Raw genomic sequence first — 21,406 nt, forward strand, 5'->3', positions numbered from 1 at the left:
CTTATATGTATGAGGCAAGTGCTCTACCACTGCCCCAGCCCTGTGATACATTTCTACTTTCATGGAATACCATAAGCAAAGACAAAAAGACTTACCCTGGCCGGAAACCACATGTAGGAACCCTCTTCAGGATAGATGAACAACCCATGTTCTGGCCGGATCATTTCTTCAAAAACACAATAGAAAAACTCTGACCTGACTCCTCCGAAGTCCAGGTCATGTTCAATTTCCCCAATAAATGAAACCTGAGGAAACAGTGAATAATGTATCACTTCCAGGGCTCTGCTATTTATGAGGTTTCCTTTAATAGTAATAGCTAGCAATTGTGGGCTTGAGTTTTCAGTAGGCACCACGGTAAGCATTTACTTGCCTCATCATACTTAATCTTCCCATTAATGAGTGTAATGAGGCCTCAAAAATTTTAATAATTCTCTCAAGTTTACAAAACACCTAGGTGGCACAACTAAAATTTCATCCTACATCTTGCCAAAGGCCTGAAGATTACCACTCACCAGATCTCAGTGGTATCATTATTACAGTCATTAGGCCCACTAAACACAGTGAAAATAAACCAAAAAAATCACAAATATTAGGATTTTTAAAAACCAGAGCATGCATTCAGCATTTGTAAGTGTGGCTGTCTGCTTCTTGAAAAGGAGGCATGCCCCTGTTGATACCAACCCCTCTCCAGACAATCTGATCATGCTTTCTCTTTGCTCCTTCAGTTGTTTCCCCCTCGATTCTTGCCTTTCCTTTTTGAAACCTTTTGCTTCAATTAACAAATGTGTTAAAATCTCCCTATTCTTAAAAGAAAAAAAAAATAACCCCAACATATCATCTCCATTCCAAATAATCTGGCTCCTTCTATGCTAGGAAACTCAACTTCACAGAAAATAGACCAACTCTATCTTCCCCTCCCCCTTACTTAAGTGGTCCCAGAGAATCAAGAACGTGTGAATCCCTAAATTTAAGGACATTTTTCTCACATCTCATCCCTCCACTTCTCTTAGCACATGGTACCATCCTGATCACCTCCCTTCTCTTGCTAGTCTAGTTTTCTTTTATGAAGCACTTTTCAGGTTTCTCTTCTTTTCCCTGATGACTTCCCTTTTTTCTTTCTGCTCTTTCCCCACTGCTCATGGTCCCTTTAAACTTCATTTATCATATGTAGGCACTGAACCTCTGGGTCCACTGTATTTTCTCTAATTTCCAAAGGCCTGTTAAACATTTCTACTTGGACAGTCTACTACCTGTACCCACAGCAGCTGCCCTTACTGGCTTCTTTGATAAATAATTACAACCTCAGTGAAATATTTAAAATTTTTGCAAGAAGACCAAATGTTAAATCCTTACTCCTCCCCTTTCTATCAGCAAGCTTCTTGGTCCCATGATGTCTCAAATTTTACCATAAAATTATCAAAAAGATTATGTGAGATGCCTCACACAGAGTCCAGAAAATGTCCACTGACTGTTAGCAGCAAAGTAAAAAAAAAAAAAAAAAAAAGAGTACATTTTTCTGTCCAAAAAAAGCTCTCAGGGTCTTCCATCAAAAACATCCTATTTAGAGATGGGCGTGGTGGCACACACTTGCAATCCCAGCATCTGAGAGGCTGAGACAGGAGGGCCACAGTTCATGGACAGCCTCAGCTACTACTTAGTGAGGCCTTTTGCAACTCAGACGCTGTTTCGAAATAAAGAATATAAAATAGGGCTGGGGGTGTAGCTTGGAGGTAGAATGCCCCTGGGTTCCATCCTCAGTACCACACACAAAAAAATACATCCTATTTAATAAATATTAAATTGTGTAAGTGGGAAGTCTGATGCCTGCTAGTTGAGAACAAATCCTGGTTCTGACAATTGAAAGTTATATTACCCTTGAATAAGTAACCAAATAATTTTATACCTCAGTTTCCCTATTTATAAAATGAGAAAAAGCCAGAATCTACCATGTATACAGTGCTGTTGAAAGGGTTAAGAAAGTACATGTAAAACACATCAGTTCTTGGCATAATAAATGCAGTCTACAGATTATTGTTGCTATTTTGTGTCAAATTACCACTACTATTTTCCTATTAGTAAGACAAATTATACAGTACTTAAATCACTTATAAATGTTCAGGACAGGAGTAAATTTACAGTTATATCTCAAAGTACCTCTGAAGTCAATAAAGAGAAAGCTCTCTTTTCCACAAAGCAATGTGGGTTTCTATATAAGAACAGAAACACATCCTTAACTCAGTGTTGACCCACACCTTTCCAAGTAGATGACTAGCCAGGTTAGGTGAGGCCCTGTAAAGACCAGAACTCCTGCAACCAACTCTGGACTATCCACCTGTCCAGGGTGCTTAGGCCCAGACATGCTGAGAAGGTGCCACACCTACTGCGTGAAACTCAAAGGAAGCTAAGGAAATTAGGGACCTAAGGCCCCAAACATACCACCTTTGTGGCAAAAGGCCTCATTTCCTCTGAGACTTTTGTTCCTCTTTTATTATTTTACACACACGGCCTCACTAAGTAGCTGAGGCTGGCCATGAACCGTGATCCACCCATCTTAGCCTCCCAAATGCTGGGATTACAAGTGTGTGCCACCACACTGGGCTCTATATTTTTCTTCTCCCAACAGCAAGAGTATTACATGAGAATTATACTTTACCCACAACTCCCTCCTCAGGTCTTCATTCTCAAATTGACTTAGCTGTTTCAGAACATCCTCGATCAAGTGATTCCTTCTCACTTTTAGATTAATGGTGGGCAGCAAAGCCAACACAGACTCTTCTTGTTCTATAATTCCTGCCAAACTCATACGAGCTCTAATTTTTCTTTCCTAGGAAAATAAAAATGTTTCATTTTGCCATTTGTCCTCTTTAAAGAGAAATTCATAAAGTGGAATAAACTTGTCGTGTTTATAACTGCACCTTACATTTATGAAAAAGACTTATATATACCGCTGTTGGCAAATGATACATGCAGTATTCTCTCAGCAAACCCGTGGAATGAGATAGTTTGCACAGTCAGGCATGATAGTGCACACCTATAATTCCAATACTTGGGAGGCTGAGACAGGAGGATCTCAGGTTTGAGGACAGCCCTCAGCAAGTAGTGAGACTCTTAATAACCTAGTGACACCCTGTTTAAAAACAAAATTTAAAAAGGCTGGGGATGTAGTTCAGAGGTTCAACTTCCCTGCCCAACATACGCACACACTAAAAAAAGAAAAAAGAAAAAGAAATACTTTGCACAGCCAAACTAGACAAGCAAAGAAGTGATAAACTGTAGGTTTCACTGGACAACTTTATCCTGTCAAAAAAATGAGTAATGCTTAGTTCACCAAAGCTAATTATCATCAGAGGCTGGGAGAGTTAGAAGTATCCTCTGCAACAGTACACTACAGCACATAGAAGAGAAGTTCAGATCTTTAGAAAGAAAGCTGAGCTGGGAGTGGTTGCTCATGCTTCTAACCCCAGCATTCAGGAGACTGAGGCCTGAGGATCGCAGTTCGCGGACAGCCTCAGTTACTTAGTGAGGCCCTCTGCAACTCAGTGAGACCCGGTTTCAAAATAAAGAATAAAAAATAGGGCAGGGGGTGTATCTTGGAGGTCAAATGCCCTTGGGTTCCATCTTGAGACCTGAAAAAAAAAAAAAAAAAAAAAAAAAAAGCAAGCACGCAAGCAGACCTCAGCAAAAATTCAGGTAATCTAGAAAGTTATTATAAGACAGACAGGGAAAGAGAGAGAAGGTGGAAGGGAGACAGACAGAATGATGGAATGATGGTTCTGAAAGAAACTGGCGATTTGGGATCAATTAAAAGTCTGTGCCTCTTAGCAGAACAAAGAGGAATCACATGCCAGTTCTATAAAATTATTCCTGGAAGTTTGCTTAAAATCAGGGGAAAGACTCAGCAACTTAGTGAGACTCTCAGCAACCTAGTAAGACTCTTTTTCAAAACAAAAACATAAAATATAATTTGTCATGATTAGAACTCATAAATCAATTTTCTATCTTGTAAATGAATTATGTGACTTTAAAGACATGTATTTGTTACTATGCATTCAAATACATTGTTTGTATAAAGTACTTTCAGGTACGTACTTTGTAGGAGGCACTATTCTAAATGCTTGCCTGTATTAAATTCAATTCAGAGATTCTCTGATATATTTTCCTAGAGTTTTTATTTATTTATTTATTTTTGCTTCACAGCAGAGTGAAATGACACCCTAGCTCCCTAGGCATTTTCTATTGTCCAATTTTAAGTCCCCAAACACTTTTCTGGATATACTGACAGAACCACTGCCTTAGCAGCTATCAATATACTGAAAGGGGCCAGGATTTTACAAAACTTAATTATGGCACCATTGTAGTAAAAGTTGTTGTAGTAAAAGCTATTTATGGGGGTCCTAATTTCAAGAACCCTTTGTCAACCTTTTATTCCTAGTATGTATCTTTTTTTTAGATTGCATCTCCTTAAGTATGAGAACTAGTCCTAATCAAGCCCAAGATGATTATACCTCTTTGAATACTATTCAGAAGACTACAAGCTGCCTTTGCCAACCTTAGGCAAAAACATTCCAGCCAGGTCAGTTGTCCAAGGTCTCGCCTTTACTAAGGCCGTATAGGCTTAAAGGCTGAGCCAAGCCAAATTCTGAGTCTGCCAGGCCTTCATTTGAGTACAAGCTTCTCAATGCCAGGACCACTGGACTTAACAATGGTTCTCTTATCATCCCCAAATACTGCATGTTTAGGAAAGCATTTATCTCATGATTTATGTTGAGGAGGACAAAGAACTGAACATACCTGTATTTTTAGAAGTGAGTCTGCATATAGTAGTTTAATTTTTGACACAGTATTAAAGACAAATGGAAAATGACTGAATATGACAGGATACTGTATATCTGAAGCATTCTAAAAAATGAAAAGAATTCTGATAAATTAAAGGATAGAGACATTTTACATCTTACCACACACACTTAACTCCCTTTTGATTTAAAGTTTCAGTGTTTCCAGTCAAAGCAACCCAAATTGCTCTCCAGCAGTACTAGTAGTAGAAAATGTCTTAAACCAGGCGTGGTGGTGCACACTTGTAATCCCAGCACTTGAGAGGCTGAGACAGGAGGATCGCACAGGTTTGAAGCCAGCCTCAGCTACTTAGACTCTTAGCAACTTAGTGAGACTCTGTTTCCAAATAAAATATAAAAAAAAATAGGTCTGGGAGTATACCCCAGAGGTAGAAAAGCCCCTGGGTTCCACATCCAGTACCACACACACACACACAAAAATGTATTTAGCCGGGCATGGTGGCGCACGCTTGTAATCCCTGTGCTTGGGAGGTGGAGACAGGAGGATCGTGCAGGTTCGAAGCCAGCTGTGCTGGCTTAAAGAGACCCTGTTTCCAAATAAAATATAAAAGATAGGTCTGGGAGTCTAGCCCAGAAGTAGAAGGTTTCCAGGAACCCTAGTACCACACACACACACACACACACACACACACACACACACACACACACACACACAGTTTTTAATACTTATCAATAAAAGTGGTATTTCTATTTCTAATACCCATTTAAGTTAGCAATTAATTATAAACTTTCAACACTTTCAAAGAGTCTTTCCCACAGCAACCTGAGTTTCTGAGATGTGAATTAGCTGGATGCATTTGGTAAACAGGGAAAGTAACAATGTGGACAGCTGGCTAACTCAGACATGCCTTTTGCCAAGAAAAGGGCTGAAATGCTAGGAGTAGAATGTTAGCCTTCAGAGAAAGGAGAAACACCTCTGGTCAGCTGCAGCAATGGCAACAGAAGCCCTTTAGCTGTATTTAAACAAACAAATGTATGCCTATACCAGGTCCTCTTTCCAAAGCTGCAGGTTTTGACTACTGATTCTTGGCTCCTCGTGAGTCATGCTGCCTTCTACAGCTGCCTCAAAGACACTGAGCTTCCATGTGTGTTGTCTCAGTACCAGCTGTCCTTTCCTAATCAGAGTAGAAAGAGTTCTCTACCTTTTCTCTCTCTCTTTTTTTTTTTTTTTTGCATTTTTTTCATATTCTCATAGCATTGTCTAAGAGCTGCTTGCCTGTATAATGGTTTGAATTGAGAATGTCCCCCAAGCCCTCATAGAAACAAAGTAGCAGTGCTGGAAGTGGGGCTGGGTTAATAAAGACCTGTGGGGTGTAGCCTTGGAGATTATATAAGGCCTCTCCTACCCCTACTTGCTCTCTGCATCAGGCCTCCAGGATGTGAAAGCAGAACCCTGTGCATGCTCTCTCTCAGCTTCCTGACATGCTCTGAGCTCTGCAGACCCAGCTTGACAAAGACAAAGCTCTGAAATCTCCAAAAACTGTGAGCAAATAAACCTTCCTTCCTCTATGTTGTATGGTTAGTTTTGTTTTGAATCACAGTACTGGGAATGCTTACCAAGACAACTAATTGATACAGTATTTCTCCCCAACTATCAACTGTTTTCCTGCCAGTTGCTCTGGCTACAAAACTGCATAGATTTTTAGGGAGTCTTGTTTCCCCCATAATCCCTGCTAGCATCATCTGTGCAATTTTGTAGAGCACAAGGTTTCTCAGAAACTCATTTAGAAGCCAGGTGTGGAGGTGCACACTGTAATCTCAGTACTTGGAAGGCTGAGACAGGAGGATCGCAGGTTCGAGGCCAGCCTCAGCTACTTAGTGAGACCCTGTTTGAAAATAAAAAATAAAAAATAGGGCTGGGGTTGTAACACAGAGGTAGAATAACCCTGAGTTCAATCCCTAGTACAAAAAAAAAAAAAAGAAAAAGAAAAAAGAAAAAGAAACTCATGTAGAAAGTTGTAACAGAAATACCTGTATTAACTCAATTATCAATTGATTATCAATTTCTCCCTTAAATACACCATACTTACCATGTTCCTTTTCCAAGAGGCCCTTCTATATGCTTCTCCATAAAAATTTAGCCAGTTTGAGAGTTCATCTACTTTGAAAATATTTCCAGGCAGCCGATACTTAATCTGGTTTACCTAAAATAAAATAGAACTTATGAAGAAAGTTTTATATTTAAAGACAATTTTGCTTAATGGCTATTAGATCATCAGATTAAACTGTAAATCAGACACTTTTAATGCTTAGGATAAAAATCTACCCAATTTCCAAAGCCCCACATTTTCATGGACATAAAGAATTGCCATAAAGCTATAATGCTATGCTAATCATTTTAACTTAGAGAAAAAATTTTAAGACTTTTTAGTCCAAGAGCAAAAAACCAGTACAGTATGAATTCAGAGCATTCTGAGGCTCAGTTCTTCATATCTTAACAATATACTGTTTACATGTCATCTCCCTGCCAAGGTATATGTGAAACACTCCCCCTCCAAGAACATTCCTCTATTAAACTGTAAGAAAATGTTTCAGCCCTCCTTCCCATAAGACAATCAGAATTATTATGACATACAAGAACATTCTGGCACCAGCCAGTGAGGACACTGGATAATAACACTGGTAACTTTAGACAATAGTGACCATCAGTGTCTGACCCAAGGAACAGACACATTTTGGTCTAAATTACTAATCCTCAGGTCTTCTGAAAGCCCCCCTTTTTTGGCAGTGTATACAGATAACACTCATTTAGAACATTCTTGTCCACTCTCACTCAGACCCCAGATGACCTGGGCATCCAGTGCTGGTCCCTGAATCTGTTTTATACCCCCCCCCCCTTGACCATGGTCTTCTATATTCTGCTGACTTCAGCTTTATACCTACATTAGCCTCAGGTTCCCAGATCATTGAGAAAGTGGATGTTTCCCCCTTTCGGCTTCCTGAGGTCCTCTTTTTTAGCTGGGGAGTTTGATAAATATCAAACATCCTAGTGTCTGCCCTAGGGTTAAGGGAAGAGTGAGATCCCTGAAGAGTTCTTTGGTCACTGCTTCAGCAGTTCTCATGATTCTCTTTAGAAGTGGTAAAAGTATGTTAGAAGACACTTCTGTTGAGCTCTTCCAAAATTTCTCAAAGGCCCAAGTATCTTTTCAATTATCTTTCTCTTTTGTATACACCTTTTAAAACCATGCTACCCATGGTTTTTCAATAGTATGGCAGGCTTTTTTTCTAGCAATATGATAGATTTGGTACCCTGATTCACTAAAAATGACTAGAAACACAGTAGAAATTGTCATGAAGATTTTAAAGGCATTGCTGATTTTGCAAATAGACATGAAATAATCAGGTCAAAAATTAAGTGAAGGTAGCATTTGCCAAACCCAGTGAACATGAACTTCAATCTTTTAATTTGGGACTCTGGGCAAAGGAGACCAAGCCCAGACTATTCAAACTAGGGAGTCAGGAGGAGAACCTACCCCCACAAACCTGAGACCATCAGGGTGAAAATGACCTAGAAATAAATTCTTCCCTCCATCCATCAGCCCACTTCCATGTCAACCCCAGGGCCATAATGTAAATGCTAGTAAGATGAAATGGTGGTGAGTTGGGGGAGAAAATACTCCCCCAACACAAGAGCTCTCCTACAAGTTTGTGCTTCAAATCCCCAAAACCTAAAGATCAAAAGTGCTCCAAGTCAAGAATTTATCTCCAGGACCCTAGCAGAAGGAAATTTTTCCTGAAGAAACTTAGCTACCAAATAATCCCAAAAGATAACGTTCCAAAGAAAATGGCAGCTCACTCTGACATACAAGTCGCAAAACACATGATAACAGAGACACTAGGTGAAGCTTTCAGCATAAAGACTTGAGGTATCAAAGTTATACAGTATTTACATTTAAATAAAGGGAAAGCTTGAAAAGAAAAGGAAGAAAAAAGATGAATATATTGCAAATAATAAATTTACACTAAATATAAAGAACAAACCATAATATTTGGAAATAAAAAATAGCTATACTTGAACTAAAACACAAAAGATTTTTTTTTTTTTTTTTTTGGTGGTACTGGGGTTCCTGGAAGCCCTTCTACCTCTGGGCTACACTCCCAGACCTATTTTTACATTTTCATTTTGGAAACAGGGTCTCCTAAGCCAGCGCGCGGCTGGCTTCGAACCTGCGCAATCCTTCTGTCTCTGCCTCCCAAGCACGGGGATTACAAGCGTGCGCCACCACGCCCGGCAAAACACAAAAGATTTTTGTGTGTGGTATTGGGGATGGGCCATTCTACCTCCAAGCTACACCCCTATCCCTTTTTTTTTTTATTTTGAAATAGGTTGCTGAGAGTCTCACTATTTGCTGAGGCTGTCCTTGAACCTGTGATCTTCCTGTCTCAGTCTCCCAAGAACTGGAATTACAGGTGTGCACCATCATACTCAGCTAAATGGTGTTTTTTTGGTTTTTTTTTTTTTGTTGTTGTGGTACTGGGGATGGAACCCAGGGGCATTCTACCTCTGTAGCTACATCCCAGCCCTATTTTTCATTCTTTATTTTGAAACTGAATCTGAGTTGCAAAGGTTCTCACTAAGTAGCTGAGGCTGCCCATGAACCGCGATCTTCCTGTCTCAGCCTTCCAAACGCTATGATTACAAGTGTGTGCCACCATGCCTGTTTTATTCTTTTATTTTGAAACAGGGTCTCACCGAGTTACAAAGAACCTCACTGAGTAGTTGTGGCCGTCCACGAACAGCGATCCTTCTGTCTCAGCCTCCTAAATGCTGGGATTACAAGCATGTGCCATCACACCTAGCAAAAGGTGGTTTTAATAGCAGACAAAATCACTGACAGTAGAATTCATTAAATGAAGACTAGGCTGAATAAATCACCCAGAATGGAGTTCAGAGATGGAAAACAAGGATGCTTAAGAGATATGATAACACAGTGATCTAACAGAAATAACGAGAATCTCAGTAGGAGATAATCAGCATTTGTTTAAATTTAAAATGTGCAACCATTTATTACTGCTATTACTACTAGCCAAGAAGTGCCTATGGTGGAAGGTGGGACAGAAGCTGGGCCCAGAGGCTGAGGCATCTACAGATGGGCATCCAACACCCCTCACCAAGGTGAAGAAAAGTGCAAAGAGGGCTTGGGAGGTCCCTGTTTATAGTAAAGAACTCCATAAGAAAACTGATTTCTAAGTTCAAACCTAGCCTTCCTGCCATTATTAAAGTTTATTTGTCAAGGTGGGAGGACAGTATGTTTTACTTTATTTAAAATTTGTAAAACTAGGTTTCTAGTCTTTTAAATAAGACACATGGTATACAGGCCCCCAATTTATAGTCTTCCTCTGGCCTTGGCTGTCATCCTCTTAAAAGATTATCTAAGGCTGGGTGTGGTGGCATACAGCTGTTACTTGGGAGGCTCAGGTAGAAGGATTTCAAGTTTGAGGCCAGTCTCAGCAATTTTAGTGAGACCTTGTCTCAAAATAAAAACAAATTTTAAAAAGGGGCTGGGATGTAGCTCAGTGATAAATCATCCCTAGGTTTAATCCAGCCAGGGATCAAATCCAGCCCCCACTATTTTTGAAAAGTCTTACTGTAACAACACTGCCACAAAAAGCTACTATCACAGAGTGGAATACATACAATTGTGAAGAAACGATAGGTAGGCCTCACAAAGCCTAAATATTTACTCTCAGGTCCTTTTCCAAGGGGGAAAAAAAAACAACTCTAAGTCTTTGGCTTAGGATATTTAAAACTTAAAAAAAAAAAAAAAAAAGGAAAGAGTTTCCAGATAAGACACCAAGTTGCTCAAGCTGGCCTTGAACATGTGATCCTCCTGTCTTGAGCAACTTGGTGAGAACGAACCTGTCTCAAAAAAAAAAAAAAAAAAAAAAAAGCCAGTCATGGTGCCTCACGCTTATAATCACAGCACTTGGGAGGCTGAGACAGGAGGATTGCACAGGTTCGAAGCCAGCCTCAGCTACTTAGTGAGGCTCTCAGCAACTTTGGAAACACCCTGTTTCCAAATAAGGTATAAAATAGGTCTGGGAGGATAGCCCGGAGGTAGAAAAACTCTGTTCCAGCCCCAGTACCACAAATAAATAAATAAATAAATCCCCAGAAAAACAAAAACAAAAAAACCGAAACTGGGCAGGGGTATAGTTCAGAAGTAGAATGTCCCCAGTTTCAGCCTTCACAACTAAAAAATGTGTGTGTGTGTGTGTGTGTGTGTGTGTGTGTGTGTGTGTGTGTGTAAATATATATAAAAGAAGGAGCTGAGCATGGTGGCACACACCTGTAAGCTCAGTACTGAGGAGACTGAGAAAGGAAGATTGCAAGTTCAAGACCAAGCTCAGCAGCTTAGTTAAGACTCAGAGCAACCTAGAGATACTGCTTCAGAACAAAAATAAATAAATAAAGTTTGGGGGTATACCCCAGAGGTAGAATACCCCTGGTTCAATCCCCAGTATCACAAATTAAATTAATCACTTGACAAATTTACCTAAAGTTAAAAGCTGGGTGTGGTGGTGTACACCTGTAATCCCAGTATTTAGGAGGCTGAGTCAAGAGGACTGCAGGTTTGAGGATAGCTTTAGACACTTAGGCCCTCAGTTACCAAGCAAGACTGTGTTTCAAAACAAAAAATAAAAAGGGCTGGAGTGTGGCTTGGAGGTAGAATGTCCTTGTGTCCAATCCCCAGTACCATATAAATAAAAGATTAAAAAAGTAAGTTTGTCAGAAATACTACAGAGTGAATGACAAACTATAAGAATGGGATATAATATCTACAACACACAGTTGAAAAAGGTTTAGTATAAGCCGGGTGTGGTGGCGCATGCTTGTAATCCCCGCACTTGGGAGGCAGAGACAGGAGGATCGTGCTGGTTCGAAGCCAGCAAGGCTGGCTTCAGAGACCCTGTTTCCAAATAAAATATACAATAGGTCTGGGAATGTAACCCGGAGACAGAAGGGTTTCCAGGAACCCCAGTACCACCAATAAAAAAAAAAAAAAAAAGGCTTAGTATAAGGCAAAACCTATTTAAAATGAACAAGAGTCAAGGATAGATATTTCACAGAAGAAACAGTAACTACAATTATAAATATAAAAATGTGCTGTAATGAACTAGAATCAGGTAAATTAAAATCATAATATGGTACCATTCATATTTTAAAAAGCCTTCAAAACTATAAAGCCAGATGTAAAATAACAGGTATTCTCATAATCTCCTGGAGAGGATTTAAATTAATCCAGTCACTTTACAAGACACTTTGGTACTGTCAGTAAAGAATATGTATATTTCCAAATCTATCAGTTCCAGAACTAGATATGAAAACTCAAAGTCAACTCTTGACACATGAAGACCAAAAGACATATATACAAAGATGTTTGTAACTGTATGTTTTCTCATAAAGGAATCCCCTCCACAAAATCAAACCAAACTGAATTGAATAAAAAATTGCAAAGAAATCAGGCATGGAGACACATGCTTGTAATCCCAGCATTTGGGAGGCTGAGACAGAAGGATCACAGTTCGAATACAGTCTCAGCTACTTAGAGAGGACCTCCGCAACTTAGTGAGACCATGTTTCAAAATGAAGAATAAAAAATAGGGCAGGGAGTGTAGCTTGGAGGTTGAATGCCCCTGGGTTCCATCCCCAGACTCAAAAAAAAAAAGAATTGCAAAGAAAGCCAGTCATGGCGGCGCACGAGCTGAGGAGGATCACGCAGGTTGGAAGCCAGCCTCAGCTACTTAGTGAGGCTCTCAGCAACTTAGTGAGACCCTGTTTCCAAATAAATAGGTCTGGGAGTATAGCCCAGGGATAGAAAGCCCCTCAGTTCCATCCCAGTATCTCACACACACACACACACACACACACACACACACACACACACACACACACACACACAAAAAGAATTGCAAAGAGTGTACACAACCATTAATACAGGAATGAATATATTATGAATATATACTACAGAATGGACCATGATGCAGAATAAAAATGTATGAGATACAGCCTTAAGTTTTCATCTGGATGAATTATAAAATAAAATGTTGAGTACAACTCACATAAATTTTGAAAACATAAAAAGTGAACATCATAATGTCTTGAGATACATGGTCATCAACAGGAAGAGGAAGAAAATATTAACCTCAAACCCAGGATCATAGTTGTCTCTGGGAAGGGCAGGGATTCAAAGGCATCTCAAAACTATTAGAAATGTTTTACTTTTGGGGTGCATAAATATTCACTTTATTACTTTTCATCAAATTGCACATAAATATTACATCCAGTCATCCCTCGGGATTGCTGGGGATTGGTTCCAGGAGCCCCTGCAGATACAAAAACCCATGGATGATCAAATCCCTTTAATAAAATGGTGCAGCATTTGCATATAACCTAGACATAACCTGTCATTTACTTAAGTCTCTAGATTACTTGTGATACTTTTATTGCTACATTAATAAGCATTATACTATATTGTTTAGGGAATAAGGGAAAGAAAAAAGTCTGTACATGTTCAGTATGATACAACTTTTTTCCAACATTTTCAATCCTTGGTTGGTTGAATCTGTGAATGGGGAAATCACGAATATGGCGACACAAACTGTATATGCCTTTATGTGGATGATACTTTTAATTCACAAAAAAGAACATTAAAACCACAATATTAAAATTTATATTTATCTTCTTAAGATTGAGGCCAGTTAAAAGCAAGGGAATTTTAACTGACAAATACAGACACGGCAGTTTCTAAATGAATCCTTACCCTGTGCAGTTTTTTCAACACTTGTAGAAGTGCAGTAAGGTGATGGTTATTTTCTTTACTTTCAGACCAGTACTGTAGTTGACAGCTGATGGCTCTTTTAAACATGTGAACCAGGTTGCTGAAAGCAGATTCTGGCAGAGTTGTCCAGTACGTCTCTGAGAAATAGGAAGAACACAAATATAAACTGTTTGCAAGTAACTATTCTTAGATGCTTTTTTGTTGTGGGTACTGGGGACTCACCCCAATGGCACTCTTACCACTGAACTTCATTTCTGGCTGGCTGTGTGTGTGTGTGTGTGTGTGTTACTGGGGGAGTGAACCAAGGGGTATTCTACCACTGAGCTTCACTCCAGCCCTATTTTTACTTCAAAACAGCCTCTCACTAAGTTGTTGAGGGCCTTGCTAAATTGCTGAGGCTGGCCTGGAACCTGCAATCATCTGTCTCAATCTCCCAAGTATTGGGATTACAAGCATGCACCACCATTCTTGGCTATACACAGCTTTATTCTGAGACACAATCTCACTAAATTGCCCAGGATGGCCTTGACTGTGATCTTCCTGCTTCAGTAGCCTCAGTAGCTAGGATTACAGGTATGTACTAGTATGCTTGGTTTTTTCCCTACCCTTTGGGTGGGGATTAATCTGAAAAAAATTCTATTTCACAGCTACACCCCCAGCCCTTTTTAAAATTTTATTCTGAAAGAGTTTTACTAAATTGTGAGGTTGGCCTCAAACCTGTGATCCTTCTGTCTCAACCCAAGTACTAGGATTATAGGCATGTACTACTGTGCCCATTCTCTTGGATTTTTAAAAAAATTTTTTGTGGTACTGGGGATTGAACCCAGGGGTATACTACCTCCAAGCTACACCCCCGGCTCTATTTTATTTTTTTTGGAAATAGTCTCTTAGGTTGGTGAGAGTCTCACTACTTGCTGAGGCTGTCCTCAAACCTGCAACAGTCCTGGACTCAGCTTCCTAAGTACTGGGATAATAGACATGCACCACTACTCCTTGGATCTCTGGGATTCTTAAAGGTAAAAGGAGATTAGTATTTCTCCAAACTTGTACCAAAGAACTTTAATATATAAGAACATCTTTAACACACCCTTCAGTGAATAAGTATAATTGCAATTAATATAAAGGCATTTCAAAAGTCCTAGAAATGTTAGACATTAATATCATGGAAAAATATTTTTACAGTTAATAAAGCACAGACTTGTTCTAATTTATAAAAAGTATAGCTCAAGAATAAAAATTAGAGTCAATAAATGGGATGACATTAAATTAAAAAGTTTCTATGTAAGTTAGGTGTGGTGGTGTACACCTTTAACTGCAGTACTTAAGAGGCTGAGACAAGAGGATTGCAACGTAGTGAGACCCTGTTTCCAATTAAAAAATTAAAAAAAGGCTGAAGGTAGAGCCCATAGGAAGAATTCCCCTGGGTTCAATCCCTAGTACTACCACTACTACCACCACCACTACCACAACAACAAAAAAAGGAGAAAATAAAAAAGCTTCTATGCAGCAAATGAAACAGTTAAGAGTCTGAAGAGAAAGCCTATAGAATTGGAGAAAATCTTTGCTACTCCTCTGATAGATGACTAATGTCTAGAATATACAAAGAAATTGAAAAACTTAACGAAAAACCTAATAAAGAATGGGTGACTGAACCAAACAGACACTTCTCAAAGGAAGAGATACTAGGTTACTTGTATTTAATTTTTTTGTGGTACTGGGGATTGAACCCAGGGAGTATTCTACCTCCAAGCCCCCTTTTTATTTTTATTTTTGAAACAGGGTCTCTCTAGGTTGATGAAAATCTATTACCTGAGGCTGTCCTTGAACCTGTGATCCTCCTCCATCTCCGCCTCTTAAGTACAGAGATTACGGGTATGCACCACCACGCTAGGCTAGGTGGAGATACTAATGGCCAATAGCTATATGAAAAAATGTACATCAGTGGTTTGGTAGTTTGATTTTCATTTTTTGGGGTAGATACCCATAGGTGGTAGTGCTGGATCATATGGTAAGGTCGTTTTCATTCTCTGAGGATCTTCCATGCTCTTTTTCAAAGTGGTTGCAATAATTTGCAATCCTACCAATAAGGTATTAAGAGTTTCTACTTCTCCACACCCGATCAATTACAGTTTATCTCTTCCTTGAAAATCCTACTTTTATTTTCCACACTATTTCCCATTTGCTGAAATCATGATAGCCAGAGGTGAGTGACTTTGACAAGATGATCCACTCACACCCAATTTTTTATTAGAGGTCACTTGGATCTGGAGATCTACTGAAAGATGGGGTGAGGCAGTGACAGCTTTAAGTGCTTCCTGACCACACGATTCCAGGAACCCACTGGTCCTTTACTGTGTATCAGGCACCAGTCCCGGCCTTGCAGGCCCTGGCATCCACCTCGCCCGTCAGCAGGCCCAAACTACCAAACTAATGCACAAGCATCTAAGTTCACAGATGCACAATTCATCATTCCCAAACTGTGGAACCAGCCAAGATGTCCATCGATAGAAAAGTGAATTACAAAACTATGGGATATGTACACATAAAAGAACAAAATTGTGGCATCTACAGGGAAATGTCACAAAAAAATAAAAAGCAGATGCTTTCCCTAATATGCGAAAACTAGGGAGAAATGGGTAATAGGAGGAACTCTAGTTAAAGAAGGGACCCTATAGAGGAGCAATGACCGATCTGAGGTGACCTATCTGAGGGGATGGGAAGGGGAAAGACAGAAACTCTTTAAAGCACATGATATAAGCCAGGTGTGGTAGTGCACGCTTGTAATCCCCGCGCTTGGGAGGCTGAGACAGGAGGATCGCGCAGGTTCGAAGCCAGCCTCAGCTACTTAGTGAGGCTCTCAGAAATTTAGTGAGACTCTGTTTCCAAATAAATATAAAATGGGTCTGGGAGTATAGCCTGGAGGTAGAAAGTCTCTGGATTCCACCCCCAGTACCACCACCAAAAAAAAAACAACAACAAAAAAGCACATGATATACTTAAACATATCAAAGTCAATCACTAAATCAAACACTGGAAGGAGGGAGGGAATGGGATGGAGATTAAAGACTAATTGGGTGATGTGTGCATGTATATCTCCACAAGTTCTTTATTCCACTAAGATGTTTGACTACAATGCACCAATAAAAATATATTAAAAAAATAAAAAGTGTACATCATAGCAAACAGAAAAGAAAACCTAAAACTACACAGATTCCTTCTAACTATAGTTAAAATGCCAATAATCAAGAATGGAAACAACAGTAAATGCTGGTGAGGATACGGGGAAATAGAAACCTTTATACTTTGTTGGGGGTGTGGACTGCAAACTAGAACAGCTGCTATGGAGATTAGTATGAGGTTTCTCAAGACTAGGAATGGAACCACATATGACCCAGCTACAGCACTCCTCAGTACCCTTCCAAAAGAATTAAAGTCAGAATATTATAATGATACATACATATCCATGTTTATAGCAGCACAATTCACAAAACCAAATTATAGAGCCAACACAGATGTCCGCCAACAGATGAATGAATAAATGTTGTATAGTCACACAATATTATTTTACTCAGCCATAAAGAAGAACAAATTATGTCATTTGCAGGAAAATGGATGGAACTAAAGAATGTTATGCTCAGTGAAATTAGCCAGTCTCAGAAAGTGAAGGGTCAGACTCTCATATGTGGAAGCTAGAGAGAAAAATGGTAAACAAACAGGACTTCAGATAAAGGAGAGAAAGAGAAAAGTAGAACAGTGGAAGGGCCTTGGGAAAGGAGGTGGGAAGAAAAAACAACTTGATGAAGGAACAGTTTAAATAATGCTATGGACACATATGAAGTTATTAACACCAATCTCAATAATATGGACTGAGAGAGGAGGGAGCTGGGAGGGATCCAGAGAGAAGCACACCAAGTGCTGTATGCATGTATATTTTTATTACTCTGAATCTTATTATGATGTATAATTACAATGCACCAATAAAAGTATAGTGTTTTTTTAAAGGAAAAAAGTAAAAACAAAAATCACATTCTTTGCTCAGATGGAATCACATTCTTTACACAAATGAAATAGCATTAACATATTTAAAATTAAGCTGGGCACAGTAGGACAGGCCTGTAATCTCAGTACCTGGGAGGCTAAGATAAGAGGATTACAGATTTGAGGTCAGCCTTAGCAATGTAGTGAGGCACTCAACAACTTAATGAGTTCAAAATAAAAAAATAAAAAATAAGCTGGGCGTGGTGGCGCACACTTGCAATCCCAGCATTTGGGAGGCTGAGACCAGAGGATCATAGTTCGTGGACAGCCTCAGCTACTTAGTGAGGCCCTTTGCAACTCAGTGAGACCCTGTTTCAAAATAAAGAATAAAAAATTGGGCAGGGGGTGTAGCTCAGAATAAAAAATTGGGCAGGGGGTGTAGCTCAGAGGTTGAATGCCTCTGGGCTCCATCCCCAGACACACAATAAATAAATAAATTAATAAATTAATTAATTAAATTAAATAGGGCTGGGGTGAAGCCCAGAGGAAGAATGTCTCTGCATTCAATTCCCAGTATTGCAATAAGTTAATTAATTAATTAACTGATTAATTAATGTTCATGCCACACTTGGTGGTTTATGCCTATAGTCCCAGTATTTGGGAGGCTGAGACAGGAGGATCACAGGTTTGAGACCAGCTATAGTAACTTATTGAGACTGAGCAACCTAATGAGACCCAGTTTAAAAAAAAAACAAAAATTAGAAAGGGCAAGGAGAGTTAGCCGGGTGTGGTGGTGCACGCTTGTAATCCCAGCATTCGGGAGGCTGAGACTGGAGGATCACAGTTCGTGGACAGCCTCAGCTACTTAGTGAGGCTCTCTGCATCTTAGTGAGACCCTGTTTCAAAATAAAGAATAAAAAATAAGGGAGGGGATGTAGGCTCAGAGGTCGAATGCCTCTGGGTTCCATCCCCAAACCTGGAAAAAAAATATATTTTAGCATTACACTTTAAAACAGCTTTTCATTATGCATAATGCAATGTAGAAGTTAATGAATCATAAAAAATTGACTTCCTTGAGCTGAATATACTAGGTATATCAAAATCTATTAAAATCTGTTGATGCCTGTACACTCAACTTCCAGTGTACTGAAAATAGAGAAGGTTGAAAACAAAACAATTGGGATGTGGAATAGTCTATGAGACAAATGGTCTGGATCACTAAAAGATAAAAAAGCTGTGCAAGACTTTTCGGGAAAAGTGGAAAAATTTGGTATGGCCTAAACAGTATTATGGTTAATTTTCTTAGGTATGATTATGATATAATTTTAATGTAGATTCCATTTTCTTAGATAAATGATAAAATATGGGTGAAATCTCATGTATTCAACTAACTTTTTAATCTGTTCTTAAGAGAGTGAAAAAGCACAAATGACCACATATTAACTGTTGCTGACTCTCAGGTACAAGATGCATGGCTAATCACTGCATTAGTCTTTCAACTTTGTTGGATTTGTTGGAGACAAAGGACCTCATCACCAAGCCATGAGCCTGCTATTCCAAAGACTCTAAAAAGGTAGTAGAATAATCGTAGATGACCACAGCAATTATTATAGCATCTTTAGAGTATGCTGAGACTATGGAGTAGAACACACACTACATTCATAATTATCTAAGTTCTGCCAAAACTTCACTAGGCGTATCTTTCCACTGAGAAGACATGTAAAGTCTTTTCAAGTGTAAATCATTACTTACCCAGAACCTCTGAGGATCGGTCACTCATTTTACAAATAGTCTCTGCAAATGGGATCACCAGGCTCTCCCAGTTGTTGAAATCATGCATCAAAGGACATTCTGGGAGAAGGAAGAAAACTTCTAGAGCTTCTCGGTGTGGAGAACAGAATGGCAGGTTTTTTAGTAGATTATCTCTGAGACAGGTGGTCATCTGTATCAGGAAGGGTGAAGGAAAAGGCTTTCAAAACGCTGCAGGAACTGGGTGCAACTGAGTAACAAGACAAGATGTAGAACCTGGGTTTTCATGCCATTAGGAAATTAAAGAATCATTTTGTTTTTCTGAAATTCATGTAGACACCCCATCTTACCAAACCTTCCAAATACTGGAGGTACGGATATGAGAGAAACATTCTCCCGCAAAGAAACCGTATATGCTGCAAAAATGACACTGGATGAGCAATGGATTCAGAACCAGTACACAGCCCTCTGTGACTAATACTACATCCCATCTTCTGGTTCACACAATCACACCTTGTTCTTATTTTCTTTTTCTTTTTTCTTTTCTTTTTTTGCAGGTCTTGTGATGGAACCCAGGGGCATTTGACCTCTGAGCTACAACCCCTACCCTATTTTTTTTTTAATTTTGAAACAGGGTCTCAATAAGTTGTGGAGGGCCTAAGTAGCTGAGGCTGTCCGCGAACCATGATACTCTGGTCTCAGCCTCCCGAATGCAGGGATTACAAGTGTGCGCCACCATGCCAGCTTACACCCTGTTTTTTCTAAGGAAAAATGCATCAGGACCCAAGAAAGCAAAACCCAAACAAATAACACAATATGGTTTCTATTATCTTCTCAGGACTGCTTGCCTCTACCACAATCACTAGAATCTAGCCCTTCCAATCTCCTTTTAGTTTCTCCGATTCACAATCCAACTGTTCAGGAAAAAGTTCAAATTGAATTTCAAATTTTTATTTGTTATATATGCTAGATAGCAGTAATAATTTGTTTAGAAACCCACATAAAGCCAGGAGTGGTAATCCCTGTATTCAGGAGGCTAAGTGGTAATCCCTGTATTACAGGAGGATCACAAGTTCGAGGCCAGCTTCAGCAACCTAGTAAGATCCTGTTTCAAAAAGAGGGTGAGGAGGGTTGGCTATGGGTGTAGCCTAGAGGTCGAATGCCCCTGGGTTCAACCCCCACCCCCGCTACCAAAAACAGAAAACCTCTCTTAATCTTTTTTTTTTTTTTGTGGGTCTAAGGATGGAACCCAGGGGCATTCGACCTCCGAGCTACACGCCCTGCCCTATTTTTTTCTTTATTTTGAAACAGTCTCACTAAGTTGTGAGGGGCCTAAGTAGCTGAGGCTGTCCACAAACGCAATCCTCTGGTCTCAGGCTCCCGAGTGCTGGGATTACAAGCGTGTGCCACCACTCCCGGATATTATTCAATCTTTGTAGCTTCTCTAACAAAGATGGTATTATAGATAAAAAATCTGTGCTTTAGAATAACATGCTCATGGTCATAAAGCTGTGAGAGTCTCTCCTTGATATTTCTGACTCTAGTATTCTTGCTCTTAATCACTGAATTATGTAACCATTATACCAATTATTTTACTCTATATGGGTAAACTTATAAATGCTACCTTGGTTTCATTTAATCTGAATAAATTACAGTCTCAGAGAATCTCCTAAAAGAAAACATTTCTCCTGAAACCAAGTTCTCATTCTGGTATATTTTCCTTCTCCAAATAACACTCTGAAGAATACCACCGTGTTAGTAATCCAGTCCTTTTGGGTCAATTCCTTAAAAATGTCTCTTGCTTTATTTAAGTCTGAGTGAACAGATATGGTTTCTGCAGCAAGTCTGTAGCAAGAAGATAAAAAAAATAAATGAGAAAGGATACTTCAAAGTGAAAGTTTATCATACAAAGTTTTTTCTAAAGAGTGCCCATTTCAATAAAATTATCTTTTAATCAACTTTAGAGTAAGAGAATAATTTGGCTGAATATAACATAACTAAAATGTTGTAAGTGGCCTGATTATTTCTAAAATGCCAAAAAAT

At 39.3% G+C, this 21,406-nt stretch overlaps 1 protein-coding gene across 2 annotated transcripts in view; it reads right to left on the reverse strand.

Annotated features, from left to right (window-relative positions):
- Nucleotides 1–21,406, reverse strand: part of HERC5 (HECT and RLD domain containing E3 ubiquitin protein ligase 5) — a gene marked incomplete at both ends in the record, with an annotated part of 60,884 nt that overhangs the window by 16,419 nt on the left and 23,059 nt on the right. Inside the window, 7 exons of one of the 2 annotated variants that reach the window (XM_080697905.1) lie at nt 96–245; nt 2,654–2,824; nt 4,792–4,899; nt 6,884–6,997; nt 13,619–13,773; nt 19,367–19,556; nt 21,115–21,208. In XM_080697905.1, coding sequence (XP_080554031.1) covers nt 96–245; nt 2,654–2,824; nt 4,792–4,899; nt 6,884–6,997; nt 13,619–13,773; nt 19,367–19,556; nt 21,115–21,208 — 982 coding nt within the window. Of the gene's footprint in view, nt 1–95; nt 246–2,653; nt 2,825–4,791; nt 4,900–6,874; nt 6,998–13,618; nt 13,774–19,366; nt 19,557–21,114; nt 21,209–21,406 lie in introns of both variants that reach the window. The other variant, XM_080697904.1, reaches the window with a different exon arrangement.

Source organism: Muscardinus avellanarius, assembly GCF_963383645.1.
Source record: "Muscardinus avellanarius genome assembly, chromosome: 6".
NCBI lineage: Eukaryota > Metazoa > Chordata > Mammalia > Rodentia > Gliridae > Muscardinus > Muscardinus avellanarius.